The 27,704-nt window shown below is 45.1% G+C and overlaps 1 protein-coding gene across 1 annotated transcript; it reads right to left on the bottom strand.

The window, feature by feature from the left end:
- LOC126418951 (uncharacterized) lies at window positions 1-27,578 on the bottom strand. Its single transcript, XM_050085986.1, has 3 exons — window positions 27,425-27,578; window positions 10,672-11,043; window positions 1-416 (listed from the first exon to the last, which is right to left on the bottom strand). Exons 1-3 carry the CDS (start codon window positions 27,434-27,436, stop codon window positions 150-152), a joined length of 651 nt encoding a protein of 216 aa, XP_049941943.1. The 5' UTR covers window positions 27,437-27,578; the 3' UTR covers window positions 1-149.
- Window positions 27,579-27,704: the final 126 nt, after the last annotated feature.

Here is a 27,704-nt window from a genome sequence, read left to right as displayed (position 1 = left end):
TTATGTGCTGTGTCACAGCAGCGTCTTTATTGAGCTTGCTTGAGAGAACGTTGGAGAAGGATAAGGTAACAGAAGAGCACAAAAAAAGTCGAGAACGGTGGCCATTTCGTCATAGGTGGGGGCGACTGCGGCGGTCAGCGATGCGGCGGTCAGTAGTAGTAGGGGTAGGCTGCCGGCTGCACGTAGGGCGAGGCGGCGCTGAGCGGCGCCGAGTAGGAGTAGGAGTAGGAGGGCCACGGCGCGCCGGAGCCCCAGGAGCGCACGGCCGGCCGCAGCACGCCCGTGACGTCACGGCGCCGCCTGGAGGGCGCCGGCTCGCCGGCGGGGGCGGGGGCGTCGCCGGCGTCGGGGCTCTCGGCGGCGGCCTTGGCGGCGGCCAGCCACAGCGCCATGAAGCTCTCGCGGGCCTGCTTCACCTGCCACACCCAAGCAGACACCACCGTCAGCCTCCTCTCCGTACAGCTCAGGACGGGCGGCTTCTACCTAAGCGAAACCTCGCCATTAAAATGTGCAATATCTACCACCCTGAAGACATCGAGGTCTCGTCACTGCATGGACCCCACTAGACACTGTTTACAGTGGGGAGCTCTTCTGGTCCATGACTTCCAACACATGTACAACTGGACTGAACGGTAACAATGTCACAATAAATTCTCATTCAGTGCTCCAGAGTGAGTCAGTAGGATTTGGATCATCTGGTCTCGGGGCGAGGAAGTCTACATCTACTACATCTGCATACATACTCCGCACTCCACCATACGGTGTGTGGCGGAGGGTACCTCGAACCACAACTAGCATCTTCTCTCCCCGTTCCACTCCCAAACAGAACGAGGGAAAAATGACTGCCTATAAGCCTCTGTACGAGCCCTAATCTCTCTTATCTTATCTTTGTGGTCTTTCCGCGAAATGTAAGTTGGCGGCACTAAAATTGTACTGCAGCCAGCCTCAAATACTGGTTCTCTAAATTTCTTCAGTAGCGATTCACGAAAAGAACGCCTCCTTTCCTCTAGAGACTCCCACCTGAGTTCCAGAAGCATTTCGGGAGGACGACGGTTCAATCCCGCGTCCGGCCATCCTGATTTAGGTTTTCCGTGATTTCCCTAAATCACTCCAGGCAAATGCTGGGATGGTTCCTCTGAAAGGGCACGGCCGACTTGCTTCCCCATCCTTCCCTAATACGATGAGACAGATGACCTCGCTGCCTGGTCTCCTTCCCCAAAACAACCCAACCCAACCCCCTGAAGCATTTCCTTAACACCCGCGTGATGATCAAACCTACCAGTAACAAATCTAGCAGGCCTCCTCTGAATTGCTTCTATGTCCTCATTCAATCCGACCTGATAGGGATCCCAAACGCTAGAGCAGTACTCAATAACAGGTCGTATTAGTGTTTTATAAGCGGTCTCCTTTGCAGAGGAACCACATCTGCCCAAAGTTCTACCAATGAATCGAAGACGACTATCCGCCTTAACCGGGCGAGGTGGCGCAGTGGTTAGCTCACTGGACTCGCATTCGGGAGGACGACGGTTCAATCCCGCGTCCGGCCATCCCGATTTAGGCTTTCCGTGATTTCCCTAAATCGCTGCAGGCAACTGCCGGGATGGTTCCTTTGAAAGGGCACGGCCGACTTCCTTCCCTGTCCTTCCTCAATCCGATGAGACCGATGACCTCGCTGTTTGGTCTCAACCCCCCAAACAACCCCAACCAACCCTAACTATCCGCCTTCCACACAACTGCCATTACATGCTTGTCCCACTTCATATCGCTCTGCAATGTTACGCCCAAATATTTAATCGACATGACTGTGTCAAGCGCTACACTACTAATGGAGTATTCAAACATTACGGGATTCTTTTTTCTATTCATCAAAGGAAGTACTCCCAATTCGTCGCCTGGCAAGACCAACTAGAGCAAAGTCATCCTCCTCTCTGTACAACCCAGGTAGGAAGCTTCAAAAACGAACACTGAGCATAAGTAGTCATGAGTAGTTTACTTAAGCAATATGTTGTAACATTATGTGATTGCCTTATCATTTTAAATCATTCACTAATCGAGCAGTCGCTCGGCAACAGCTACAGTTAGCAAATAATGTTGCGAGAATGTAAAAGGTGAACGACCTGTGACGTAACTTGTTTATTGTCGAAGCGCCGTCAGAGATGCTGTGAGTTACTGACTTTGAAAACCGCGGCGCGAAAAACGGACAGAAAAAGAACACCTTTGCACATTCATTTGATATACGAGATATTCTCGATGAACAGTTACTCAGTTACTCATTTTTTTCTCTTGTCTCTTATAACTTGTGTCTTGTTAAAAATACTATTAGTTTAGTGTAAAGTAAAAGTGCAATACTAAAAGTGCAATACTGCATAGCAGTAGATTTATTGTGCGACGTGTATGTGAAAACGTCAAAGGAGTTATTTTTATTACGAGTAGTGCCAGTCAAAACGGCATCCATGTTAAATCCTTCATTGCAGTGTAAGTTCATCTATTCATTGCCATAAATTCAGAGTTAAATGGAACTGGTGTATGGACTATTTATTTAGTATAGAATTTATGTCTCACTCCTTCATGAAGTTATTTAATTTTCTTTATGTTTCTGCCAAATAGAGAGTTCACAGTCACGAATTCTTTCGTCGAAATTGGACGGAAGTTGCATGCGGCGAAATATTTTCTCCGCGCCATATTCTACTGGTAAATGCATGATAAACTACGGTCCCTTAGGAAATTCATGTTGAGTTATGCAAAATAATTATATTTTGAATAGGCATTTACTCTCCTCTGCAATGCAACTTCCGACTGATCAGACGATCCAACAAGAAACAGCCGCACACGGTCGGCGTCCGAAAATATATTTCCACCGCTGATTATAGCTATATGGTACAGCAGAAAAGTAAACATATTGTTATAATTAGGGACTACGAACGGGAACATTTATAACTGTATGTTTATGAATACACATTACGTAAACATATCGTTATAATGTCCACAGTAAAATTTTCATTACCTGCCACACCAAAGACAATGAGAATGCATTCCTGCATTTATTCCAAAGGAGACTAGTTGCGTTGGGCAGTTCACTGATCCACAGCATCTCGACACTTGTACAGCTGGACCGAGCAGTAGCAATGTCGCAACAAATCCTGTGCACCACACTCCAGATTCAGTCAATTATCTGGGTCACCTGGTCTCGAAACCAGGAAGTTAGGAGGTATTCTTATACCCGCGCACCCAGTCCGGAACCGCGCGACTTCTACGGTCGCAGGTTCGAATCCTGCCTCGGGCATGGATGTGTGTGATTTCCTTAGGTTAGTTAGATTTAATTAGTTCTAAGTGACTGATGACCACAGATGTTAAGTCCCATAGTGCTCAGAACCATTTTTTTTATACCCGCGCACCTTTCTGCGAACAGTGTAGCATTACTCATTGCAAATTGTCTTGCTGGTCGTTTTGTTTATAGACGAATGACCTATAAACAACTTCCTCCATATACAGCCTACAACAGACTGTAGCAGAAGAACCAGGGATTTAGTTGCTAAAGTGAGGGCTCTGGAACTCGTGAAAGGCACCACGGTGACCAAGGTGTATCGTACCCTGGTTGCAGACCACGTACACCCCTTCATGACGATCATGTTTCCCGACAGCAAGGAGATAATACGCCATATCACAAGGCCAGGAGTGTGATCGAGTGGTTCGAGGAACGCAGTGGCGAGTTCCAGTTGATGTGCTGGCCCTCAAGTCGCTAGATCTGAACCCGATCGGACACGTATGGAATGTACGAGGGTTGTTTTTTAAGTAAGGGCCGTTCGCGCGTATAGCCCCGTAGTTCGCGCGGACGCCACAACAAGCCACCGCGCCACTTGCCGGCATCCTTCCCGTTCACACTGATTAGATTAGATTAGATTAGATTAATACTAGTTCCATGGATCATGAATACGATATTTCGTAATGATGTGGAACGAGTCGAATTTTCCAATATATGACATAATTAGGTTAATTTAACAACATACTTAAGTTAATATAACAACTTTATTGCAAGTTGCAGCTCTGTAGCTGACGTGTACGCATCGCTGTGCTACTTTATAATGTTTACGATTATTGAATCGCCCGCCGCGTGTGAGATATGGTCAGTGATACGTTTTTTGACCGCGAGAAGCCTATCAGCTGCAGAAATTCATCGTCAGTTAACAGAAGTTTATGGCTCGAATGCATTGAGTGAAGGTAAAGTGCGTCAATGGGTTAGAGAGTTTAAAAATGGCCGTCAAAACGTCCGTGACGAAGAACGCTCAGGCCGGCCCTCTGTGATCACCGATGATTTGGTGGCTGCAGTCGAAACAAAGATTCGTGATGAGAGAAGATTCACAATTTCCACTCTTTCTTTGGAATTTCCACAAGTTTCAAAATCGGTTTTGTACAAAATTGTGTCTGAAAACCTAAACTTCAAGAAACTGTGTTCTCGGTGGGTACCCAGACTCCTCACAGAGGACCACAAAGGGAAGAGATTTTCCACTTCATTCGACTTTTTGATTCGTTACGAGGAAGAAGGGGATGACATGTTGAGTCAAATTGTCACTGGAAATGAAACATGGGTATCCCATATCACTCTCGAAAGCAAGCGATAATCAATGGAATGGCGACACACAACCTCACCCGTCAAGGTCAAAGACAAACAGACGCTGTCAAAGCGCAAGATTATGGCAACTGTGTTCTGGGACCGGCGCGGTGTTTTGCTAGTAGACTTTATGCCACGAGGAACGACAATCAACTCAGATGCCTACTGTGCAACTCTAAAGAAGCTCCGCACAGCAATTCAATTCAAAAGAAAAAGCGCGGCATGCTGACAAAAGGAGTTTTGCTCCTGCACGATAACGCTAGGCCTCACACCTCTCAAAAGACTCGGGATTTGATTGATTCTTTTGGCTGGGAAGTTTTGGACCATGCACCATACAGCCCCGACCTTGCTCCTAGTGATTTTCACCTTTTCCGGTACCTGAAACACCATCTTGGCGGGCAGCGCTTCAATGACGACGATGAAGTGAAAGCGGCCGCGAACTCTTAGCTGTCGGAGCAGGCGGCCGAATTCTTTGAAGAGGGAATTAAAAACTTAGTTGTACGGTATGACAAGTGCTTAAATAAACAAGGCAACTATGTAGAAAAACAGGTAAAAGTGTGTAGAACCAGAAAATAAAAGTTTTTTTACAAAAATATTTGTATCTTTTTTTAAAAATAAAAGCGGCCCTTACTTAAAAAGCAACCCTCGTAATTGAAGATGGTGTCATAGCTCTTCGCCCTCCTCCAGGGAATTTATGGGAATTAGGTGACTCGTGTGTGCAAATGTGTTGCCAACTACCTCCAGCGACATACCAAGGCCTCAATGCTTCCATGCCACGATGCTTCGCCGCTGTTATCTGTGTCAAAGGTAGGCATACCGGGTATAAGGTAGGTGGTCATAATCCTCTGGCTGGTCAGTGTATAACATTACATCACAAACGCTTCAATTCTCCTATTTTCCAGTTTTCCCACAGTCTGTGTTTCACTACCATACAAAGCTGTGCCCCAGACGTATGTTCTCAGAAATTTTGATACTAGAAGACTTCTTTTGGCCAGGAATGTCCTCTTTGCCACTGCTAGTCCGCTCTTTTGTATCCTCCTTGCTTAGTCAATCAAGTGTTATTGTGCTTCGAAGATGGCAGTTCCTTCACTTCGCCTACTTTGTATTACCTAATTTTTATGTTAAGTTTATTCCTAATCTCTACTTCTGCTGCTTCTCATTATTATACTTTCGTCTTTATTCGGTTTACTCTCACTTCGTAGTCTGTATTCATTAAAATGTGCATTCCAGTCAACGGACCCTGTAATTCTTCTTCACATTGACTGAGGATAGCTATGTCATCAGCGGCTCTTATCATTCATATCCGTTCACTCTGAATTTTAATCTCATTCCCGGATCATTTTTTTTAAATTTTCGTCGTTGTTTCCTCAATGTATATATTTATCAGTACGGGTGGAAGACTAGATCCCTGTCTTACACTCTTTTTGATGTGAACACTTCGTTCTTGGTCTTCCATTCTTAACTGCCTTTCGTTGTCCTCTTGTAGATATTGTATAGGGTGAGCACAGCGTATCATAACGCCCCTGAAAGATAGACAAGCATACAACGCTGCAAACTCGTAATGCGTTGACTGTTATGACGACGACGAACGAATCGTCGCCAATGTGAATGACTGGTGGCCAATGCTAAATAGAAACATACAAATCTCTTCTTTGCATATACAGCAGGTTTGTCAGTGAAGTCGATAAGGAGTTGGCTGTATGGTCTGGGTCTACAACAACTAAAACAATTAGAAGTCGTTGATAAAAAAATAATATATTGTACTAAACTGGTGGTACAGGGTCTTCATAGTCAGGAGGAATATAATTACAGAGAGCTATAGAGGCAACACATAGGCCATACTTTAACTAAGCGCCTTGTTAGAGGTTGCTTCGTATCAGCTGAAGGCTATACTACTTTCCTACTTGACGTACCGAGCAAGAGTGGACGAGAGCTCGCTTGTTGCAAGCCGCGGAGCGGCGTTAGTCTCGACTCGCGGGTCCAGAGATACTAGTACAGACCGCGGTCGATAAATGCAACCCCTAACAAGTGTGGTATCGAACGTTGATAACACATTGACCTCATACTTTTGTCTTTGGCTGATTATGTAAAAAAAGGCCGGTACCCGTAACTGCAAGACTAAGAGTGCATAACAGCGAGGATCTCGGCCCACGAAAGGCTGAGAACCGGGCAGTCGTTGAAAGAAGTGTATACGGACTTCTAGATGCGATTCGGACGTAGCCCATCTTCAAAGAGAACACTTCTGCGGTGGGGAATAAAAGCTTTTTATTACTGGGCGTGTTAAGGATATACCGAAAGTTGATCGGCTATAAGTTAGAAAGAAACATTGCACAGATGTCGCAGGATCTATGTAAAATTCACCAGTGAAGTCAACACGGAAAAAGTTAGCGGAACAAATGGTTCAAATGGCTCTGAGCACTACGGGACTTAACTGCTGAGGTCATCAGTCCCCTAGAACTTCTTAAACCTAACTAACCTAAGGACATCACACACATCCATGCCGAGACAGGATTCGAACCTACGACCGTCGCGGTCGCCCGGTTCCAGATTGTAGCGCCTAGAACCGCTCGGCCACTCCCGCCGGCGTTATCGGAACAGAGTGTGCCGAGGTCGACTTCGCACAAACATATGAAAGAGGACTTTAAGTTGCGGGCATATCAACCAATGTGTGTTCAGAAATTGTCAATCAATGATTTAAGACAGAAGAAGGATGCATGTGATGCAATCTATCAGGTTATTTACACAATTATGAAGCGTTGCAAAGTGTTATTTAGCCATGACTGTGCCATTTACCGGAGTTCCGTCTTATGGAACATCGTCTTTTGGTCAAGAGAATCCATATTTTTCTGAGGAGGTGTAGAATAAACCTCCCACGTTAGGTAAATGGCTGGCTTGGATACTACATTTACGGTCTTCTTTTTTTTTTTTTTTTTTTTTTTTTTTTTTTTTTTTTTTTTTTTAAGTTGCCGTCAACCAACATCAGTATCTTCGAATGTTAGAGTAATAGTTCATACCCCTGTTGGAAGGCCAAGGAACCAAAGAGGACGCTAGTTTCAGCGAGTTTCTGCGTCTCCCCATTTAGCTATTTCAGTGCGGCGATTTGCGAATGAAGTTTTCACAGAACGCTGGATTAACCGTGGGTCGCTTGCAATACCAGCTCCAGCAGTCTGGACACGCAGCCCCGATCTCACAACATGTGAAATTCGTTCTGGCGTTTTATTAAGAACATTACTACCCGCCAGGATAGCCGAGAGCGCTAACGCGCTGCTTCCTGGACTCAGTTAGGCGCGCCGGCCCCGGATCGAATCCGCCTGGCGGATTCACGACGACGGCCGGTGTGCCAGACAGCCTGGATGTGGTTTTTAGGCGGTTTTCCACTTCCTACTAGGTGAATACTGGTCTGGTCCCCACGTCCCGCCTCAGTTACACGACTCGCAGACATTTGAAAGTCATTCACGCAGACAGTTGGGGTACACTAAATCCGTCCCGGGGGGGGGGGGGGGGGGCGGGGGGTATGGGGTGGCGGCAGGAAGGGCATCCGGCCACCCCTTCACATTAACCATGCCAAATCCGTACTTAACCCTGCCGACCCTGCGCACACTGCGGGATAAAGGCAGTAGCAAAAGAAAAAAGAAAGAATTAAGAACATTACTGCAGATAAACAGCATGAAACGGTTGATGACTCGAAGTAAGCTGTGAGGCTGGCATTTCAAAAAATATTCCAGCGATGCTGCGAAAAATGTCGCACAGAACCTGGTGCCGATAGGGTGCAAACGGTTAAAGACACGACTTCTGTGTACCTGGTTTTGTTGGTGATATGTATTGGTCCTAGAGGTTGAATAATACGATGTTTAACATATACTCTAAGATAAAAAATATGACGCACCACAAAGTGATTATCCGTATGGGACGGTAATCGGACTGGAATCTCATTGACTAGAGTAGAACTGCTTTCAGGGATGAATCCCGTTTAGAATTGACGTGTCTGGAGACGCCCCGGAAAACTGTGGGATACCAACCTGACTGCCGTTCACCATAAGGCCTGACAACCAGGGATCAGGGGTGGCATATCATTTTGTGTCAGGACCCCTTTGGTTGTCATATGCGGCACCCTTACAGCACACGTCGGTACGTCGACCATATTCTAGGTCTTGTTTTGTAGCACTTCATGGCAGTTCTTCCTCGTATTACATTTCGGCAAGATAAAGCCCACCCACACACGGTGAGAGTTTCTACTGTTCATCTTCGTGATTGCCGAACGCTAACGTGGCCAGCAAGGTCGCCAGATTTTTCCTTAATTGAGAACGTATGGAGCATTATGGGCACAGCCCTCCCACCATGTGGGGATTTTGAGGATGTAATGCCCCGATTGGAGAGAAATTGGCATGATATCCCTCAGGATATCCAGAAACTCTGTCAATCAGTGCCAAGACGAATAACTGTTGGACAAGGCCCAGAGGTGGAGCATCCAGTTATTAACTTGCTCAATTTGTGACGCCCTTTCTCTTGAATAAATCACTCATTTTTTCCGAAATTTTAGTCATTTCTTTGTCTGTACAAGTACTTTCCTTTTGTACAATTTTGGTAAACATTTTTGGAAACAGTGATCAATAGAGTATTATATATTTACTAAAGTTCAGTCGTGATCACAACACTTATGTCTCAATAACATAGGTGACCGGTTTCGGTTATATTTATATAACCATCTTCAGACCTGTGAATTAATTTTAGAAAATACTAGAGACCAATCTTAAAATAAAATGAAAAGTGTCTAATGACGACAAAATTTTAACAAGATAAAATAAAACTTATTATATCCATGACTTCCTTGGAGGATGGTAGGCGGTGCTCTTCCCAGCTGCTACGAAGTCAACTGATGGTTATGAGTGCTGAGCATGAGCTTAAATATGCAGTTATTCAGACATACGTAATGCGGAACGTACTGTTGGCTGCTACCCTACTGTTATAAAGAATGTCATTATAAAAACTACTGTTAAAGTAAGAAGATTCTGCAACATCCATCAAAGATGCAATTGTGAGGTAGGCGACTTGGAATAATCGATATATAACACAACTCCAAGGACTTTTACATCTTTGATTTAACTGACACTGTAATAGTATTAAGGTTGCCCATAGAGGGCACAGCTATTACACATCGCAATTTACCGTTTTTATCTAAAATATAAATAAGTTTTACACGTACTAACTATCTGTTAATCAGACATTTTAAATGAATCAATTTTATGTTATTAGTGTATTTCGTGCTTTTATACTTTGACGATAGCGTCATATTATGAACGCTGATTGGCAGTTGTGAAGTAGTGTGAGAGGAAGTAAGCGGAGCCTCTGCATATTTAAGTTCATGCTCAGCACTCATAACCATCAGTTGATTTCGTAGCAGCTGAGAAGAGCTCCGGCTACCATCCTCCAAGGAAGCCATGGGTATAATAAGTTTTATTTTATCTTGTTAAAATTTTGTCTTCATTAGACACTTTTCATTTTATTTTAAGATTGGTCTCTATTATTTTCTAAAATTAATTCACAGGTCTGAAGATGGTGATATATATATATATATATATATATATATATATATATATATATATATATATATATATATATAACCGAAACCGGTCACCTGTGTTATTGAGACATAAGTGTTGTGATCAAGACTGAACTTTAGTTAAAATATAACTTTCATTTTGAATTTAAGGGGGGAGATGTGACTTTATGCCCATCCTTATATTACTCGTCTTCCTCTATAGCTCGTATCTAGTTATCATAACAATCCCTTTGCAGGCAAAACTGAGTCACTGTTGCACGATAATCAGAGAAGAGTTCCCATATGCTGCACCATCGTTGGCCAACGTAGAACCTCTCTCGATCGATAAAAAGCAAATAAAGTTGCTACAGGAGCTAAATGGTGCGATAAGTAAACTTCGCTACAGGAAACGTAAACATTTGTGATAATTTCCCTCAAGTGCAAACTGCAGCGCTGTATGAACTGAACAAGCCATGACTTCAGTTACAACTTGATGACACGCCGTTCCTGGTCGTGGACTTACCTCAGGAGTCTCCTCGACCGGCTTGGGCGCGTCCACAAGCTGCACCTCAGGGACGGCGGGCACCGCGGGGGCTACTGGAGCCAGCGACTTCTGCTCTGCGACGGGGGTGGGGCCGGCGGAGGCAGAGGCGGCGGGGGCGGCACTCACCGCGACGGCTGCGGGGGCGTGGGAGACAGCGGGCACGTAGGGGTAGGGGTAGGACTGCAGGCCGCCGTAGGGCAGCAGCTGGCCCAGCCCCAGAGCGCCGTACGGGTAGAAGGGCAGCCCTGGCGCCTGCACGGGGCCCGCGCTGTAGGCCAGGTTCAGCGGCGACACGCCCGCCGGCAGGTACGTCGCGGAGGCGGCGGCGGCCAGAGCGAACAGTACCAGCACCTGCGCACAGTGGGAAACACCTGTTGCAAAACATCCAACGTGCAGTGCTGGGTGTCAAAATTGCATCAACATGAAGGCAGGACAATATTATGGAAATGGAAGAGGATGTAGATGAAGATGAAAGGGGAGATATAATACTGCGTGAAGAGTTTGACAGAGCACTGAAAGACCTGAGTCGAAACAAGGCCCCGGGAGTAGACAACATTCTATTAGAACTACTGACAGCCTTGGGAGAGCCAGTCCTGACAAAACTCTACCATCTGGTGAGCAAGATTTATGAGACCGGCGAAATACCCTCAGACTTCAAGAAGAATACAATAATTCCAATCCCAAAGAAAGCAGGTGTTGACAGATGTGAAAATTACCGAACTATCAGTTTAATAAGTCACGGCTGCAAAATACTAACACGAATTCTTTACAGGCGAATGGAAGAACTGATAGAAGCCGACCTCGGGGAAGGTCAGTTTGGATTCCGTAGAAATGTTGGAATACGTGAGGCAATACTCACCTTACGACTTATCTTAGAAGCTAGATTAAGGAAAGGCAAACCTACGTTTCTAGCACTTGTATACTTGGAGAAAGCTTTTGACAATGTTGTTTGGAATACTATCTTTCAAATTCTGAAGGTAGCAGGGGCAAAATACAGAGAGCGAAAGGCTATTTACAATTTGAACAGAAACCAGATGGCAGTTATAAGAGTCGAGGGGCATGAAAGGGAAGCAGTGGTTGGGAACGGAGTGAGACAGGGTTGTAGCCTCTCTCCGATGTTATTCAATCTGTATATTGAGCGAGGAATAAAGGAAACAAAAGAAAAGTTCGGAGTAGGTATTAAAACCCATGGAGAAGAAATAAAAACTTTGAGGTTCGCCGATGACATTGTAATTCTGTCAGAGACATCAAAGGACTTGGAAGAGCAGTTGAACGGAATGGACAGTGTCTTGAAAGGAGGGTATAAGATGAACATAACAAAAGCAAAACGAGGATAATGGAATGTAGTCGAATTAAGTCGGGTGATACTGAGGGAATTAGATTAGGAAATGAGACACGTAAAGTAGTAAAGGAGTTTTGCTATTTGGGGAGCAAAATAACTGATTATGATCGAAGTAGAGAAGATATAAAATGTAGACTGGCAATGGCGAGGAAAGCGTTTGTGAAGAAGAAAAATTTGTTAACATTGAGTATAGATTTAAATGTCAGGAAGTCGTTTCTGAAAGTATTTGTATGGAGTGTAGCCATCTATTGAAGTGAAACGTGGACGATAAATAACTTAGACAAGAAGAGAATAGAAGCTTTCGAAATGTGGTGCTACAGAAGAATGCTGAAGATTAGATGGGTAGATCACATAACTAATGAGGAGGTATTGAATAGAATTAGGGGGAAGAGGAGCTTGTGCCACAACTTGACTAGAAGAAGGGATCGGTTGGTAGGACATGTCTGAGACATCGAGGGATCACCAATTTAGTACTGGAGGGCAGCGTGGAGGGTAAAAATCGTAGAGGGAGACCAAGAGATGAATACACTAAACAGATTCAAAAGGATGTAGGCTGCAGTAGGTACTGGGAGATGAAGAAGCTTGCACAGGATAGGGTATCACGGAGAGCTGCATCAAACCAGTCTCAGGACTGAAGACCATAACAACAACATGAAGGCAGCATGCAGCAAACGTCAAACTGACGTGAAGTGTAGTACCAGTTTAGATATACGAATGATTGCCATTTCAGGGCAATTGCACGAAGTCTACATTGTGTAAGTAAGGAAAGATTACACTGCGAATTACTCAGACAACAAACCCATTTGAATGTTGGCTGTCTGCAAGAAGGTCATGTTATACCTCGTGCAGGAAAGAGAACGATCTACAAGCACGTTTTGGAAGGATCGTGGCATCTGGAGAAGCAGTTTATCATTCCGTTCTATTTCTGCTCGCCTTGATAGGGATTCCACAGCTACCATGCGAATATGGAATCAATGGGCTCAGGAGGGCAGTATTCAACGTCATGCGCAATCACCGTCACTGAGGGCCATACTCAGAGTTTTAGCAGCCCCGTGCGATTAGCACCCGAGAGGAGAGACAAACTGTTCACTTTGCCATTCAGGACCGTACAACAACGTCGCTTACTCTGAGTCAAGAAATGGGCCTATTTTGCAGCAGACGAAGTGTCTACACTTACAGTGCAACGACGTCTGCAGCACGAAAGGCTGTCAGTGCAGCAAACAGTGTTCCAGCTTCCATCAGTGCAGATGCAGAGACACACACAGCGAGAGTAGGGAAACCAAACTGAGCACACGAGTGGCCAGCGTCGAATTTTCAGATGAGTCCCTGTTCTGGATACAGCCTCACGATGGACGTACCCGTGTGTGGAGGCATCAAGCAGAAGAAATGTTCCCAGATTGTGTTCGTCTTTGTTATACAGGCTCCTGTCGTGATGGTATTGGTTGCCAGAGGGTAAACGATAACAATCACCTCTGTCTCACATAGTCCGTAATTTTGACAGCAGCCGCTACAGTTCTGACCTGTTAAGGCCAATGCCTTTGCTCTTTCTTCCAGATCAGGACGACGTTATCTTTCTGTAAGAAAACGGATGAGCGTATTTCGCTCGCACTGTACTGACTTACCCCCATACAGAGGGTGTTCGACTGTTGCCCTGTTCTCCATAAATCACCTCCGATGAAAACTTCTGGTTACGGGCTTCCGAGAGACCAGCACGCCACCACTCGTCCGCCACGATGACTGCTGAACGCTTTGGAACAGCTTTGAATGACGTACTCGCCTCTGTGATTCAAGTTTGGCCTCACTCAGTGCCCAGCCGAGTTACAACCACTGTTGCTGCCCGAGGTGACAGCTCTGTGTACCCTTTGTACCCTTAAATCCCTAATTTAATTATGCACTCTCCCTTTTCTTCTGTAAGTAAAATTATGTTTCTTTTCTTTGCTATCCTTCCTTCTGTAGCTATTTTAGTGTCCAGCAGTATGCTATACTGTATACTCCGTCGCTGCAGCTTCCCAGTCACCTAGGCAGGATGAGTGTCGAAGACTCCCTAACTTCCTCACTCTACTCGGCGTAGGAAGGTGATTTAAACCATCAGTTTTGCAATGAGAGAGTTATCTTGAGCAACAAGGTACTTGGTCCAGGAGATTAAGCAAGATGAAACACCGTTTTCCCACTACTTTCACAACCATTCTCGCACCAGAAAACGCAACTGCTTAAAGAATCATTATGGAATTTTTAAAATATTGTAACCTACACATTTAATTAGGTGGCTGTTCCCACGGAGCGCTTTTCTCCAATACACTTAAAAGTCTATAGTATCCATCTACCCTTAAGACAACGTCGCAATATCACTACCGAAGAAATTAGTGTATCTGTACTACTCATTGTCTCTTTTGGCATACTGTGAAAAAACCGGTAGGGGAAAAAAAGGAACTGCCCCAGACTGAAATTAAAAGCTCTTCATTTTATTATATCGTTATCGGTTTCGAGGCTTCTAGCCTCATCATCAGTTGTATTTGATACATACACGTCGAATCAGTGTGTAATATGTTCATCTTAGGCGCGTGTCCTTTTGACATCGTCCTTCAATAAAATACACTGTCAAACCAGGGACCCACAGCGCCACCCACAAAGCGCCACCCCAAACGGCTGGTTTGCAGACCAGATTAAGAGAATTTAATTGCAGACTGACAGAATGTTTTTTCTTTGACAATCAGACGACTGCGTCCCCCATAGTCTCACCACCTCGGATTGAATACTCTAATAAAAGATCTGTCTTATAGAGTTATAAAGATATGTTCAAAATGGTTCAAATGGCTCTAAGCACTATGTGACTTAACAAATGAGGTCATTAGTCCCCTAGACTTAGAACTACTTAAACCTAACTAACCTGCAGACATCACATACTTCCATGCCCGAAGCAGGATGCGAACCTGCGACCATAGCAGCAGAGCGGTGCCTAGAACCGCACGGCCTAAGATATGTTATCATGACTTTTAATCAGATGTGCTCTGCCCGTATTTACAACAAGTTGTACTATCATCAGATGTACAGTCTAACTAATAATGTTCTGAATGCATGTTAAGTATACCAAATACGAGGGTTGTCCAGAAAGTAAGTTCCAATCGGTCGCTAAATGGAAACCACCGTGAAAATCAAAAACATTTTATTTGCAAGAGTTAGCTACTCTTTCCAGGTACTTCTCTACCTAGTCGTCGCCCCGACACAGACATTTGTCGGAGCGATGAACCAAATTTCTAACATCATCGTCATAGAAGGCAGCCGCCAGTGCTGTCCGATAATTCTCTACGCTGGTGTATAGCGCGTAGTCTGCACCCAAGTGTTGTCTTCTTATCCAGCGTTTCATGTGAACGGAGATGATACTCAGGACGAGTCAATTAGGGCTGTGTTGAGGGTGATCGAACACTTCCCATCGAAAAGGCTGCAGGAGCGTCTTCACTGCCCCTGCAAAGTGCGGCTGAGAATTTCCATGAAGAAGGAAGTGCGTGGCAGTTGTGTTAGGTGGGCTGCATACATTAAGGCGAAGCCTCTCAGCGGGCCCTCCTACTTGGCGGGAGGCATCGTTGTTCTAGGCACCTTTACTCGCTCACAGTGCGCTCACAACTGAAAAGAGCGTCTTGATGCGATCGACGGTCATACTAGAGACACTACCCGACACGTCTATGCAAACCTTCATCGGGTTTTCACTGTGGTGTCCGTTTCGCGACCGATCGGAACTTGCTTTCTGGACAACCCTTGTAGAGTACAAAATTAATATGAATTCTCATTCCGGAACGTGGCAAGCATTCGTTTAATTTCCACACCGTATGCCTATTCTGTTCGTTTACACATACTCCTTACATAGGCTGCAAACACGAAACTCAAGAGACAGAGGTTTTGTTTGGAGCAAGGAATGAGGTTTCGTTGTAAGAATAGACCTACTGGTTACAAGACTGAAGCAGCACGCCACACGTAGCACACCAGAAAACAGTACCAGGTCTCCATTCCGGTGCTCCATGCATTAGCAGGCAAAGAAATTCGGCTATACAAAAACCGCAAGGAGGGTCAGCTAGCTCAAATGTCAGTATATACCGAGCTGGCCGTGCTCCCAGGATTTTGCTTGATTTTGACAGTAGGTTTACGCATTTTGTCCAGTATATTGGCGTCATTATTACATCTTATTTAGCAGGTAGACCTTAAGAAAGGTCTTTGTTAGGCGTTATGGGTCGACACCGTCATGGTGGTCCTTTTTATAGTTTATCTCCCTCAGTGGCATTCAGGTCTCACTATGAAACTGCCTAACGGTAATTTTCTACTCAAAGGTAGAGCAGTACCTATGACCAAGGTGCATTTGTGGCCTCAGACAATGAGTATGAAGACCAGGTCAAATTAACGTTTGCGGTAAGTTCCCAACGAGGAACGCTTCTCACTCCATATAATCGCTGACATACTAAAATATTGTACTACGAAATTTAAAAATACTAAGTAGTAGAAAGTCAGTGAAACATCATGGTAGAATAGTTTCAAAGGGAAATTTGAATTGAAGTGATAAAGATAAACCAGAGGAAATTTGCGATCCCTATTTAGATTTTCCACACGTTCCCTTGTCTCATTTTAGGTACGTTGTTTTATCGAGGTACCAGGTTATTCCGTTGGTCATTGTCGTCCATTCCGAACTTGTTTTTCTATTCTGATAACCTGGACGTCAAGAGGACTTGAAGTGAGATTGTTTTCAGATGAGTCTGTTGTAATTTTAGTGCTATAAAAGTGTGACGAAATGATGGAAGAATTGCAGAAGGTCAAAGATTCGTGCAGTTACTGCATCGCTTTGGTCATGGCATCACTATAACCTCATTCGGGCGTACTTTTCTACGTAGTAAAGGACGAAAACTTACAGGCATTTGTATGTGTCGCTACATTCATAAACTCACACAAATGCCTGCCACGTTGCTATCCTATAACGTGTAAACATTGCGTGTGGTTGGTAATATAGTGCTGCCACTGTCATGGATGTATTGCGCGTTCTTGGGAAAAAAGAAATGATACACTATGATGTAAACAAACATCCTAATTTACAATTGTGCAATACACACTGACACAAACCCAACGAATTATTAAAACATAATTGTGTACGAAGTAGGTGATAAACTCGCGATACCACTACTCTGTTCCTACTCTGTATAGAAAGCTTCATAGTTAAAAGGATTTTGCGGATATTGAAGGTTACCAGCTTTACCGTATAAATATGAATCAGGCAGCCGCCTTGGGGTCTAAATTTTAGCGAGCGTTAAACTGCAAGCATAAATCTATTAAATTTCAGGAAATTAGCGTTTTTCTCGGTTTACATTATTAGAGTTTAGCTTCTTGAACAGTATAATACAGAAGCGTTACTTCTATGTGCGAGGAAGAACCCACCACCGACACTGACGCATTCGGAATCGCAGCGGTTCAAATCCCCACCCAGTCATATAGATTCACGTTTTCTGTGGTTTCCACACATAGCTTATGGTAAATGTCTGCATTTAAAAGGCGAACAGCCTCTCCAATTCGAGCTTTTGCTCAGACTCTAATGACTTCGTCGTCGACTGAACGTTAAATCTTTATCTACATTCATTCATTACGTAATCCTATTCGCTACTGATAACTAGAACTTTGCCAAAGTTCTCGATATACAGGGTGTCCCAGAAATGTTGCGACAAACTTTGCGGGGTTGTAGAGGGTATCGTAAAGAACAAATAGAGTACAGGAACCACTGTCTGTAAATGTCATCCAGCAACACTACAGACCGTCGAAGTTATAAGCGCCAGATCCTTACACAAGGCCTCCCCTTCGGCAGTAAACGTGACTTTGTACGCTGAAGGACTGTAGGCGGATCGTCAAGCAATGTTGTTTCTTATTCAGTGATCGCGACTGATTGCCACGACCGAGAGTGGAGACGATGTAGCTAGCTGCAGGCCTTGTCTCCTATGAATGCAGTGCTCTGTTGCCTCCGTGGACGACGGTTTCAGACAGGGGTTTCCACTCGCAGATTATTTTCTCCTGTACATCGGAAAAAATAGGAAATTTTAGAATATTCCAGAAGAAAAATAAACTACAGATGGAAATATGTGTGAGCAACCGTCATCTACCAGTCCACTAGAACATCGTATTCATAGGTTACAAAGCCATACTATGGGTCAACTAACACCATCTTCTCCACTGGCGATCGTGGCAATCAGCTGTGATCGCCGAATAACAAACAACAATGGGAGACTTTCCGTCTGCGGTGCGTCAGCTTACATAGTCACGTTTGTTGCTGAAGGGGTGGCCAAGTGGCAGGCGCCGAAGCCTACGACTCTGTAGCGTCATCGGACGACGTTTCTAGACAAACGTTCTTAAACTCGTTTCGTTCCTCAAGACTCCCTCTACAACCCCTAGAAGTTTGGCAGAACATTTCTAGGACATCCTGTATATTAAATGTACACTACTGGACATTAAAATTGCTACACCACGAAGACGACGTGCTACAGACGCGAAATTTAACGGTCAGGAAGAACATGCAGTGATATGCAAATGATTAGCTTTCCAGAACATTCACACAAGGTTGGCGCCGGTGGCGACACCTACAACGTGCTGACATGAGGAAAGTTTCCAACCGATTTCTCATACACAAACAGCAGATCACCGAGGTTGCCTGGTGAAAAGTTGTTGTGATGCCTCGTGTAAGGAGCACAAATGCGTTCCATCACGTTTCCGACTTTGATAAAGGTCGGATTGTAGCCTATCGCGATTCCGATTTATCGTATCGCGACATTGCTGCTCGCGTTTGTCGAGATCCAGTGACTGTTAGCAGAATATGGAATCGGTGGGTTCAGGAGGGTAATACGCAACGCCGTGTTGGATCCCAACGGCCTCGTATCACTAGCAGTCGAGATGACAGGCATCTTATACGCATGGCTGTAATGGATCGTGCAGCCACGTCTCGATCCCTGAGTCAACAGATGGGGACGTTTGCAAGATAACAACCATCTGCACGAACAGTTCGACGACGTTTGTAGCAACATGGACTATCAGCTCGGAGACCATGGATGTGGTTACCCTTGATGCTGCATCACAGGCAGGAGCGCCTGCGATGGTGTACTCAACGACGAACCTGAGTACACGAATGGAAAAACGTCATTTTTTTGGGATGAATCCAGGTTCTGTTTACAGCATCATGATGGTCGCATCCGTGTTTGGCGACATCGTAGTGAACGCACATTGGAAGCGTGTATTCGTCATCGCCATACTGGCATGTCACCCGGCGTGATGGTATGGGGTGCCATTGGTTACACGTCTCGGTCACCTCTTGTTCGCATTGACGGCGCTTTGAACAGTGGCCGTTACATTTCAGATGTGTTACGACCGTTTCTCTACCTTTCATTCGACCGCTGCAAAACCGTACATTTCAGCAGGATAACGCACGACCGCATGTTGCAGGTCCTGTACGGGTCTTTCTGGATACAGAAAATGTTCGACTGCTGCCCTGGCCAGCACATTCTCCAGACCTCTCACCAATTGAAATCGTCTGGTCACGGTGACCGAGCAACTGGCTCGTCACAATACGCCAGTCACTACTCTTGATGAACAATGGTATCGTGTTGAAGCTGCATGGGCAGCTGTACCTGTACACGCCATCCGAGCTCTGTTTGACTCAATGCCCAGGCGTATCAAGGCTGTTATTACGGCCAGAGGTGGTTGTTCTGGGTACAGATTTCTCAGGATCTAGGCATCCAAATTGCGTGAAAATGAAATCACATGTCAGTTCTAGTATAATATATCTTTCCAATGAATACCCGTTTATCATCTGTATTTCTTCTTGGTGTAGTAATTTTAATGGCCAGCAGTGTACAATATACATGTTACGAGTACTGTTGTTTCTCTACATCTACATCTTCGCGTATACTATGTAAAACACCATAAAATGCGTGCCACAGGATTCTTCTGTACCACATACTGTAGTTTCTTCCTGTTCCACTCCATTGTGGACCAGGGAAGAATGGTTGCTTAAAACTGCCTCTGTGTGAGCAGTAACGAGTGTAATTTCGTTTTTGTGGCCCTGTGGGACTGACTTCAAGAGTGCTGAAGCAGAATTCTAGTTTTCTCAGTTGATTGTGGTTTTCGAAGGTTCAAATGTAGCTTTTCCCGGGATGTTCGCGTGCATCTTTACATGTGTTCAAACTCTGGTTTTTCAGCACTTCCGCGATGATCAACCAAGGGTCAGATAAAGCTGTGACCATTCGTTCTGGCGTTCTTCGTATAAAATCAACATGCTCTGTTAGTCCTATTTGATATGGATCACACACTCGAGCAATACTCTAGGAAGGATCGCAGAAGTGTTCTGTAAGCAATCTCCTTTGTAGACTGATTGCATTTTCCCAATATCTGCGAGTATGCGTACGGAACGATTTGAAGTGGAATGATCACATAAAATTAATTGTTAGTAAGGCGGGTGCCAGGTTGAGATTCATTGGGAGATTCCTTAGAAAATGTAGTCCATCAACGAAGGAGGTGGCTTACAAAACACTCGTTCGACCTATAGTTGAGTATTGCTCATCAGTGTGGGATCCGTACCAGGTCGGGTTGACAGAGGAGATAGAGAAGATCCAAAGAAGAACGGCGCGTTTCGTCACAGGGTTATTTGGTAAGCGTGATAACGTTACGGAGAGTATCAAACTCAAGTGGCAGACTCTGCAAGAGAGGCGCTCTGCATCGCGGTATAGCTTGCTATCCACGTTTCGATAGGGTGCGTTTCTGGATGAGGTATCGAATGTATTGCTTCCCCCTACTTATACGCCCCGAGGAGATCACGAATGTAAAATCAGAGAGATTCGAGTGCGCACGGAGGCTTTCCGGCAGTCGTTCTTCCCACGAACCATACGCGACTGGAACAGGAAAGGGAGGTAATGACAGTGGCACGTAAAGTGCATATAGATGTAGATGTAGATGTTTCCTGCCAATGAACCGAAGTCTGACGCCTGCTTGACCTACGACTGCGCCTATGAGACCACCATATACCTGCAAATTGGTCCATCCAGATATTTGTATGAACTGACTGATTCCAGTTATGAGCCATTGCTACTCTTGTCATAGGATATACTTTTCTGCAATTTATAAAGCGTATAATTTTTCATTTCTGAAAATTTAAAGTAGTTTAACAATCTGGATAAAATAATTTGGGGTATTAAATCGCGTCATTATGAAATATTGAAACAATTGTAATGCTGACGTTTCGACCGACTTTCCCGCGGCTCTCTCCAGGGCAACCAACTGCTGGATTCTGGTGACGGTTTTCCCCCGTATACACGCATTCCGGAATGCGACGTCAGTAGCCACCTTACAACCGAAATAAGACAATACACACGGGAAGACAATCACCAAAATCCAGCATTTGAGTGTGCTCCCTGCCGCCGTTGGATAAGCAGCTGAGCAGCAAGTCGTATACTCCTAGCTCACTCATTTGTTACATAGTTTAATTCTTAATTTCTTTGCGTGTTTTTGGTACTTGCATTGTTTAATTCATAAATTTCGGGCGTATTATAGTATTTGAGAGTTGTAGCATCGCGTTTTAGTACCTGAATAGTGTAAATTCGCGTAGTCTCCTTCCGCCGCCGAGCAGTGTCAGCAGTGTGCAAGTAGCAGCATTACTGCATTTACTAGGAAATCTTGTATTTTAATAACCGTTTAAATTTTGTTTTGTTTGCGCTCTCTGTAGATTAGTTCAGACGTTCTTTGCAAAACAGTTTTTAGCATGGATAGGGACTGCAAGTGCTGTGTTCGGATGCAGGCTGAGATGGCATCCCTTCGCTCCCAGCTTCAGACAGTGTTGGCTTCGGTCACACAGCTTGAGGCTGTTGCCAATGGGCATCACTGTGGGGGTCCGGATGGGGGTTTGTCGGGGACGGCCAGCTCGTCCCACGCATCCCCTGATCGGACTACGACTGTGGTTGCCCGGGATACTGCCCGCATTGAGGCTGATCCCTCACCTGTGGTAGAGTGGGAGGTCGTCTCAAGGTGTGGCAGGGGGCGAAAGACATTCCGGAGGGCTGAACGGAAAGCCTCTCCAGTTTGTCTGACGAACCGGTTTCAGGCTCTGTTTCAGGCTGATACTGATCTTCGGCCTGACATGGCTGCTTGTCCTGTTCCAGAGGTTGCCCCTCAGTCTGCAAGATCCGGGCAGTCGCAGAGGGTGGGCTTACTGGTAGTTGGGAGCTCCAACGTCAGGCGCGTAATGGGGCCCCTTAGGGAAATGGCAGCAAGAGAGGGGAAGAAAACCAATGTGCACTCCGTGTGCATACCGGGGGGAGTCATTCCAGATGTGGAAAGGGTCCTTCCGGATGCCATGAAGGGTACAGGGTGCACCCATCTGCAGGTGGTCGCTCATGTCAGCACCAATGATGTGTGTCGCTATGGATCCGAGGAAATCCTCTCTGGCTTCCGGCGGCTATCTGATTTGGTGAAGACTGCCAGTCTCGCTAGCGGGATGAAAGCAGACCTCACCATCTGCAGCATCGTCGACAGGACTGACTGCGGACCTTTGGTACAGAGCCGAGTGGAGGGTCTGAACCAGAGGCTGAGACGGTTCTGCGACCGTGTGGGCTGCAGATTCTTCGACTTGCGCCATAGGGTGGTGGGGTTTCGGGTTCCGCTGGATAGGTCAGGAGTCCACTACATGCAACAAGCGGCTACACGGGTAGCAGGGGTTGTGTGGCATGGGCTGGGCGGTTTTTTAGGTTAGATGGCCTTGGGCAAGTACAGAAAGGGCAACAGCCTCAACGGGTGCAGGGCAAAGTCAGGACATGCGGGGACCAAGCAGCAATCAGTAATGTAATTGTCAACTGTCGAAGCTGCGTTGGTAAAGTACCAGAACTTCAAGCGCTGATAGAAAGCACCGAAGCTGAAATCGTTATAGGCACAGAAAGCTGGCTTAAGCCAGAGATAAATTCTGTCGAAATTTTTACAAAGGTACAGACGATGTTTAGAAAGGATAGATTGCATGCAACCGGTGGTGGAGTGTTCGTCGCTGTTAGTAGTAGTTTATCCTGTAGTGAAGTAGAAGTGGATAGTTCCTGTGAATTATTATGGGTCGAGGTTATACTCAACAACCGAACTAGGTTAATAATTGGCTCCTTTTACCGACCTCCCGACTCGGCAGCATTAGTAGCAGAACAACTGAGAGAAAATTTGGAATACATTTCACATAAATTTTCTCAGCATGTTATAGTCTTAGGTGGAGATTTCAATTTACCAGATATAGACTGGGACACTCAGATGTTTAGGACGGGTGGTAGGGACAGAGCATCGAGTGACATTATACTGGGTGCACTATCCGAAAATTACCTAGAGCAATTAAACAGAGAACCGACTCGTGGAGATAACATCTTGGACCTACTGATAACAAACAGACCCGAACTTTTCGACTCTGTATGTACAGAACAGGGAATCAGTGATCATAAGGCCGTTGCAGCATCCCTGAATATGGAAGTTAATAGGAATATAAAAAAAGGGAGGAAGGTTTATCTGTTTAGCAAGAGTAATAGAAGCAGATCTCAGACTACCTAACAGATCAAAACGAAAATTTCTGTTCCGACACTGACAATGTTGAGTGTTTATGGAAAAAGTTCAAGGCAATCGTAAAATGCGTTTTAGACAGGTACGTGCCGAGTAAAACTGTGAGGGACGGGAAAAACCCACCGTGGTACAACAACAAAGTTAGGAAACTACTGCGAAAGCAAAGAGAGCTTCACTCCAAGTTTAAACGCAGCCAAAACCTCTCAGACAGACAGAAGCTAAACGATGTCAAAGTTAGCGTAAGGAGGGCTATGCGTGAAGCGTTCAGTGAATTCGAAAGTAAAATTCTATGTACCGACTTGACAGAAAATCCTAGGAAGTTCTGGTCTTACGTTAAATCAGTAAGTGGCTCGAAACAGCATATCCAGACACTACGGGATGATGATGGCATTGAAACAGAGGATGACGCGCGTAAAGCTGAAATACTAAACACCTTTTTCCAAAGCTGTTTCACAGAGGAAGACCGCACTGCAGTTCCTTCTCTAAATCCTCGCACAAACGAAAAAATGGCTGACATCGAAATAAGTGTCCAAGGAATAGAAAAGCAACTGGAATCACTCAATAGAGGAAAGTCCACTGGACCTGACGGGATACCAATTCGATTCTACACAGAGTACGCGAAAGAACTTGCCCCCCTTCTAACAGCCGTGTACCGCAAGTCTCTAGAGGAACGGAGGGTTCCAAATGATTGGAAAAGAGCACAGATAGTCCCAGTCTTCAAGAAGGGTCGTCGAGCAGATGCGCGAAACTATAGACCTATATCTCTGACGTCGATCTGTTGTAGAATTTTAGAACATGTTTTTTGCTCGAGTATCATGTCGTTTTTGGAAACCCAGAATCTACTATGTAGGAATCAACATGGATTCCGGAAACAGCGATCGTGTGAGACCCAATTCGCTTTATTTGTTCATGAGACCCAGAAAATATTAGATACAGGTTCCCAGGTAGATGCTATTTTTCTTGACTTCCGGAAGGCGTTCGATACAGTTCCGCACTGTCGCCTGATAAACAAAGTAAGAGCCTACGGAATATCAGACCAGCTGTGTGGCTGGATTGAAGAGTTTTTAGCAAACAGAACACAGCATGTTGTTATCAATGGAGAGACGTCTACAGACGTTAAAGCAACCTCTGGCGTGCCACAGGAGAGTGTTATGGGACCATTACTTTTCACAATATATATAAATGACCTAGTAGATAGTGTCGGAAGTTCCATGCGGCTTTTCGCGGATGATGCTGTAGTATACAGAGAAGTTGCAGCATTAGAAAATTGTAGCGAAATGCAGGAAGATCTGCAGCGGATAGGCACTTGGTGCAGGGAGTGGCAACTGACCCTTAACATAGACAAATGTAATGTATTGCGAATACATAGAAAGAAGGATCCTTTATTGTATGATTATATGATAGCGGAACAAACACTGGTAGCAGTTACTTCTGTAAAATATCTGGGAGTATGCGTGCGGAACGATTTGAAGTGGAATGATCATATAAAATTAATTGTTGGTAAGGCGGGTACCAGGTTGAGATTCATTGGAAGAGTGCTTAGAAAATGTAGTCCATCAACAAAGGAGGTGGCTTACAAAACACTCGTTCGACCTATACTTGAGTATTGCTCATCAGTGTGGGATCCGTACCAGATCGGTCTGACGGAGGAGAGAGAGAAGATCCAAAGAAGAGCGGCTCGTTTCGTCACAGGGTTATTTGGTAACCGTGATAGTGTTACGGAGATGTTTAATAAACTCAAGTGGCAGACTCTGCAAGAGAGGCGCTCTGCATCGCGGTGTAGCTTGCTCGCCAGGTTTCGAGAGGGTGCGTTTCTGGATGAGGTATCGAATATATTGCTTCCCCCTACTTATACCTCCCGAGGAGATCACGAATGTAAAATTAGAGAGATTAGAGCGCGCACGGAGGCTTTCAGACAGTCGTTCTTCCCGCGAACCATACGCGACTGGAACAGGAAAGGGAGGTAATGACAGTGGCACGTAAAGTGCCCTCCGCCACACACCGTTGGGTGGCTTGCGGAGTATAAATGTAGATGTAGATTTAGTTGCACTGATGAGGACCGCCGCAAAGTCGGTCGACACATAGGCATTTTAGTTATTTCAGTGTTTCATAATGACGCGGCCTTATACCCAAAATGATTTTATTCAAGCTGACTCTGGCCATGGAAGGCTACGAACTTACGTAAGTTGCCAATCTTTACATCATTTTGATATCTTATCGAGTTCTAACAGAATATTTTACAGTTTTCTTTTAACGTCTAAGCGTTTACTTTCGTTTATATGTCTAAATCTGTTCAGTTAGTACAATTAGTCGCTAGTTGTTTCATATTTTGACATGAACCAATCTCTCTTGTGAATTGCACCGCATCGAAATATGTATACTCCTAAAACTTTTGCAGCTTTGAGAGGCTGCTCTAAGGATCTACATCGCTTAAGTAGAATTAGGGGACCCTTGATATTTGAAATGACAGTTTGCCATCGCTCTAGTTCTTGGAGACTGGACAATAATGATAGAATTTATACAGGATCCATATATATGCCTTTCCACTGTTGATGCTACAATAGAATTTAACACTCTGTCATTTGATACAAACACAGGATACGTAATTCTATTCTTAGCGTGACTGCGGTTTTGCGGTTAATATTCCTTAACAGCTTCTAAGAGTCAACAGCACCAATGTAAGGTTTTCGATAGAAAGGTAATTAACACAGTCTAGATATCGACAATTGTTCAGTATATCTCGAGATAAACTCTACTGACACAGGGACACCTATGCAGTACCAGACATCCATAATGCGTGAACTGCCTTTACCATATGGTATGCTTTGCCGAGTAGACAATTAGCATTAAGCTGATGTTCCAGTAGATAGTTTGCATAAATATAGGGTGCTGCTTGGACTTGATGTGCATTATAATATCAGATAGCGTCTAACGCCAAACATTTTGGTGATGTTTGTCCGATGGATTAGTACAACGGCTTTAGTTTTATTTCCATCCCTTATATTTTTTTCTGTAATCGTTTACTTATGTAAAGTTATTGGCATTGTAACTGTAAATACAGCGAGTACATGATTGTTACTTATTCTGAATAGTACACGCTCATGAACTGCTGAAATTGACCACAGGGTGGACTTGTTACAACAAAAAACCAAGATGAGAGAAAAATTTGAAACGCCTGAAGAAAGGCCTAGAAACAAACTATCAACCTAACATAGTTGAAAGGCTGAAAACTAAAATCTTGAAGTAACAAAACATTTAGTTGAAATGGCAAAAAATAGTATTCCAAGCACTTCAATTGAATTGTACAAAATCATGTACCACGGTGTTACCACTAGGAAAAAAGCACTCCGTCTTCAGGGCACAAGTGGCCCATCGGGACCATCCGACCGCCGTGTCATCCTCAAATGAGGATGTGGATAGGAGGGGCGTGTGGTCAGCACACCGCTCTCCCAGTCGTTAAGATGGTTTTCTTTGACCGGAGCCGCTACTATCCGGTCGAGTAGCTCCTCAATTGGCATCACGAGGCTGCGTGCACCCCGAAAAAAGGCAACAGCGCATGGCGGCCTGGATGGTCACCCATCCAAGTGTCGGCCACGGCCGACAGCGCTTAACATCGGTGATCTCACGGGAACCACTAGAAAGGCCTAGTTAAAATAACTTGTGGCAAGTGGTTTTTTCGACAGAAGCACAAAGAGCCAAACTGTAGGTGCAGTGCGTATTCTAGGAAGTCTGTGACTGATGGAGCCCCCAAGTTTAGAAATCACACCGAAACCACCAAAATCTCAAGTGCGCCCTCATACTCACGAGGAACTTCATGGCGTCGCTGCAGCGGTCTCCAACGGCAGGTGGGCTGTCGTATCGTCGTCTGACGCCCTCCACGGCTGCTGCGACCCTTTATATACACACATCGTCGTACCCCGCGGTGGCGCACGCGCCCGCACGCACTGCCGTCCAATCAGTCGGGCAAAAATTAATTTTCTCCTTTTTCCGCACGCGCGGGTCGAAAAGTAAAGCAAAAGGGAGGGGAAACCAGAAGCCGCGTGGAGCCGGCGCGAACGGGGGGCGCGCCTTTGTCGGCGAAGAC

This window comes from Schistocerca serialis, chromosome 9, assembly GCF_023864345.2.
Source record: "Schistocerca serialis cubense isolate TAMUIC-IGC-003099 chromosome 9, iqSchSeri2.2, whole genome shotgun sequence".
Classification (NCBI taxonomy): Eukaryota; Metazoa; Arthropoda; class Insecta; order Orthoptera; family Acrididae; genus Schistocerca; species Schistocerca serialis.
Note: the sequence above shows the minus strand (reverse complement) of the source record. Positions and strands in the feature narration are given on the sequence as shown.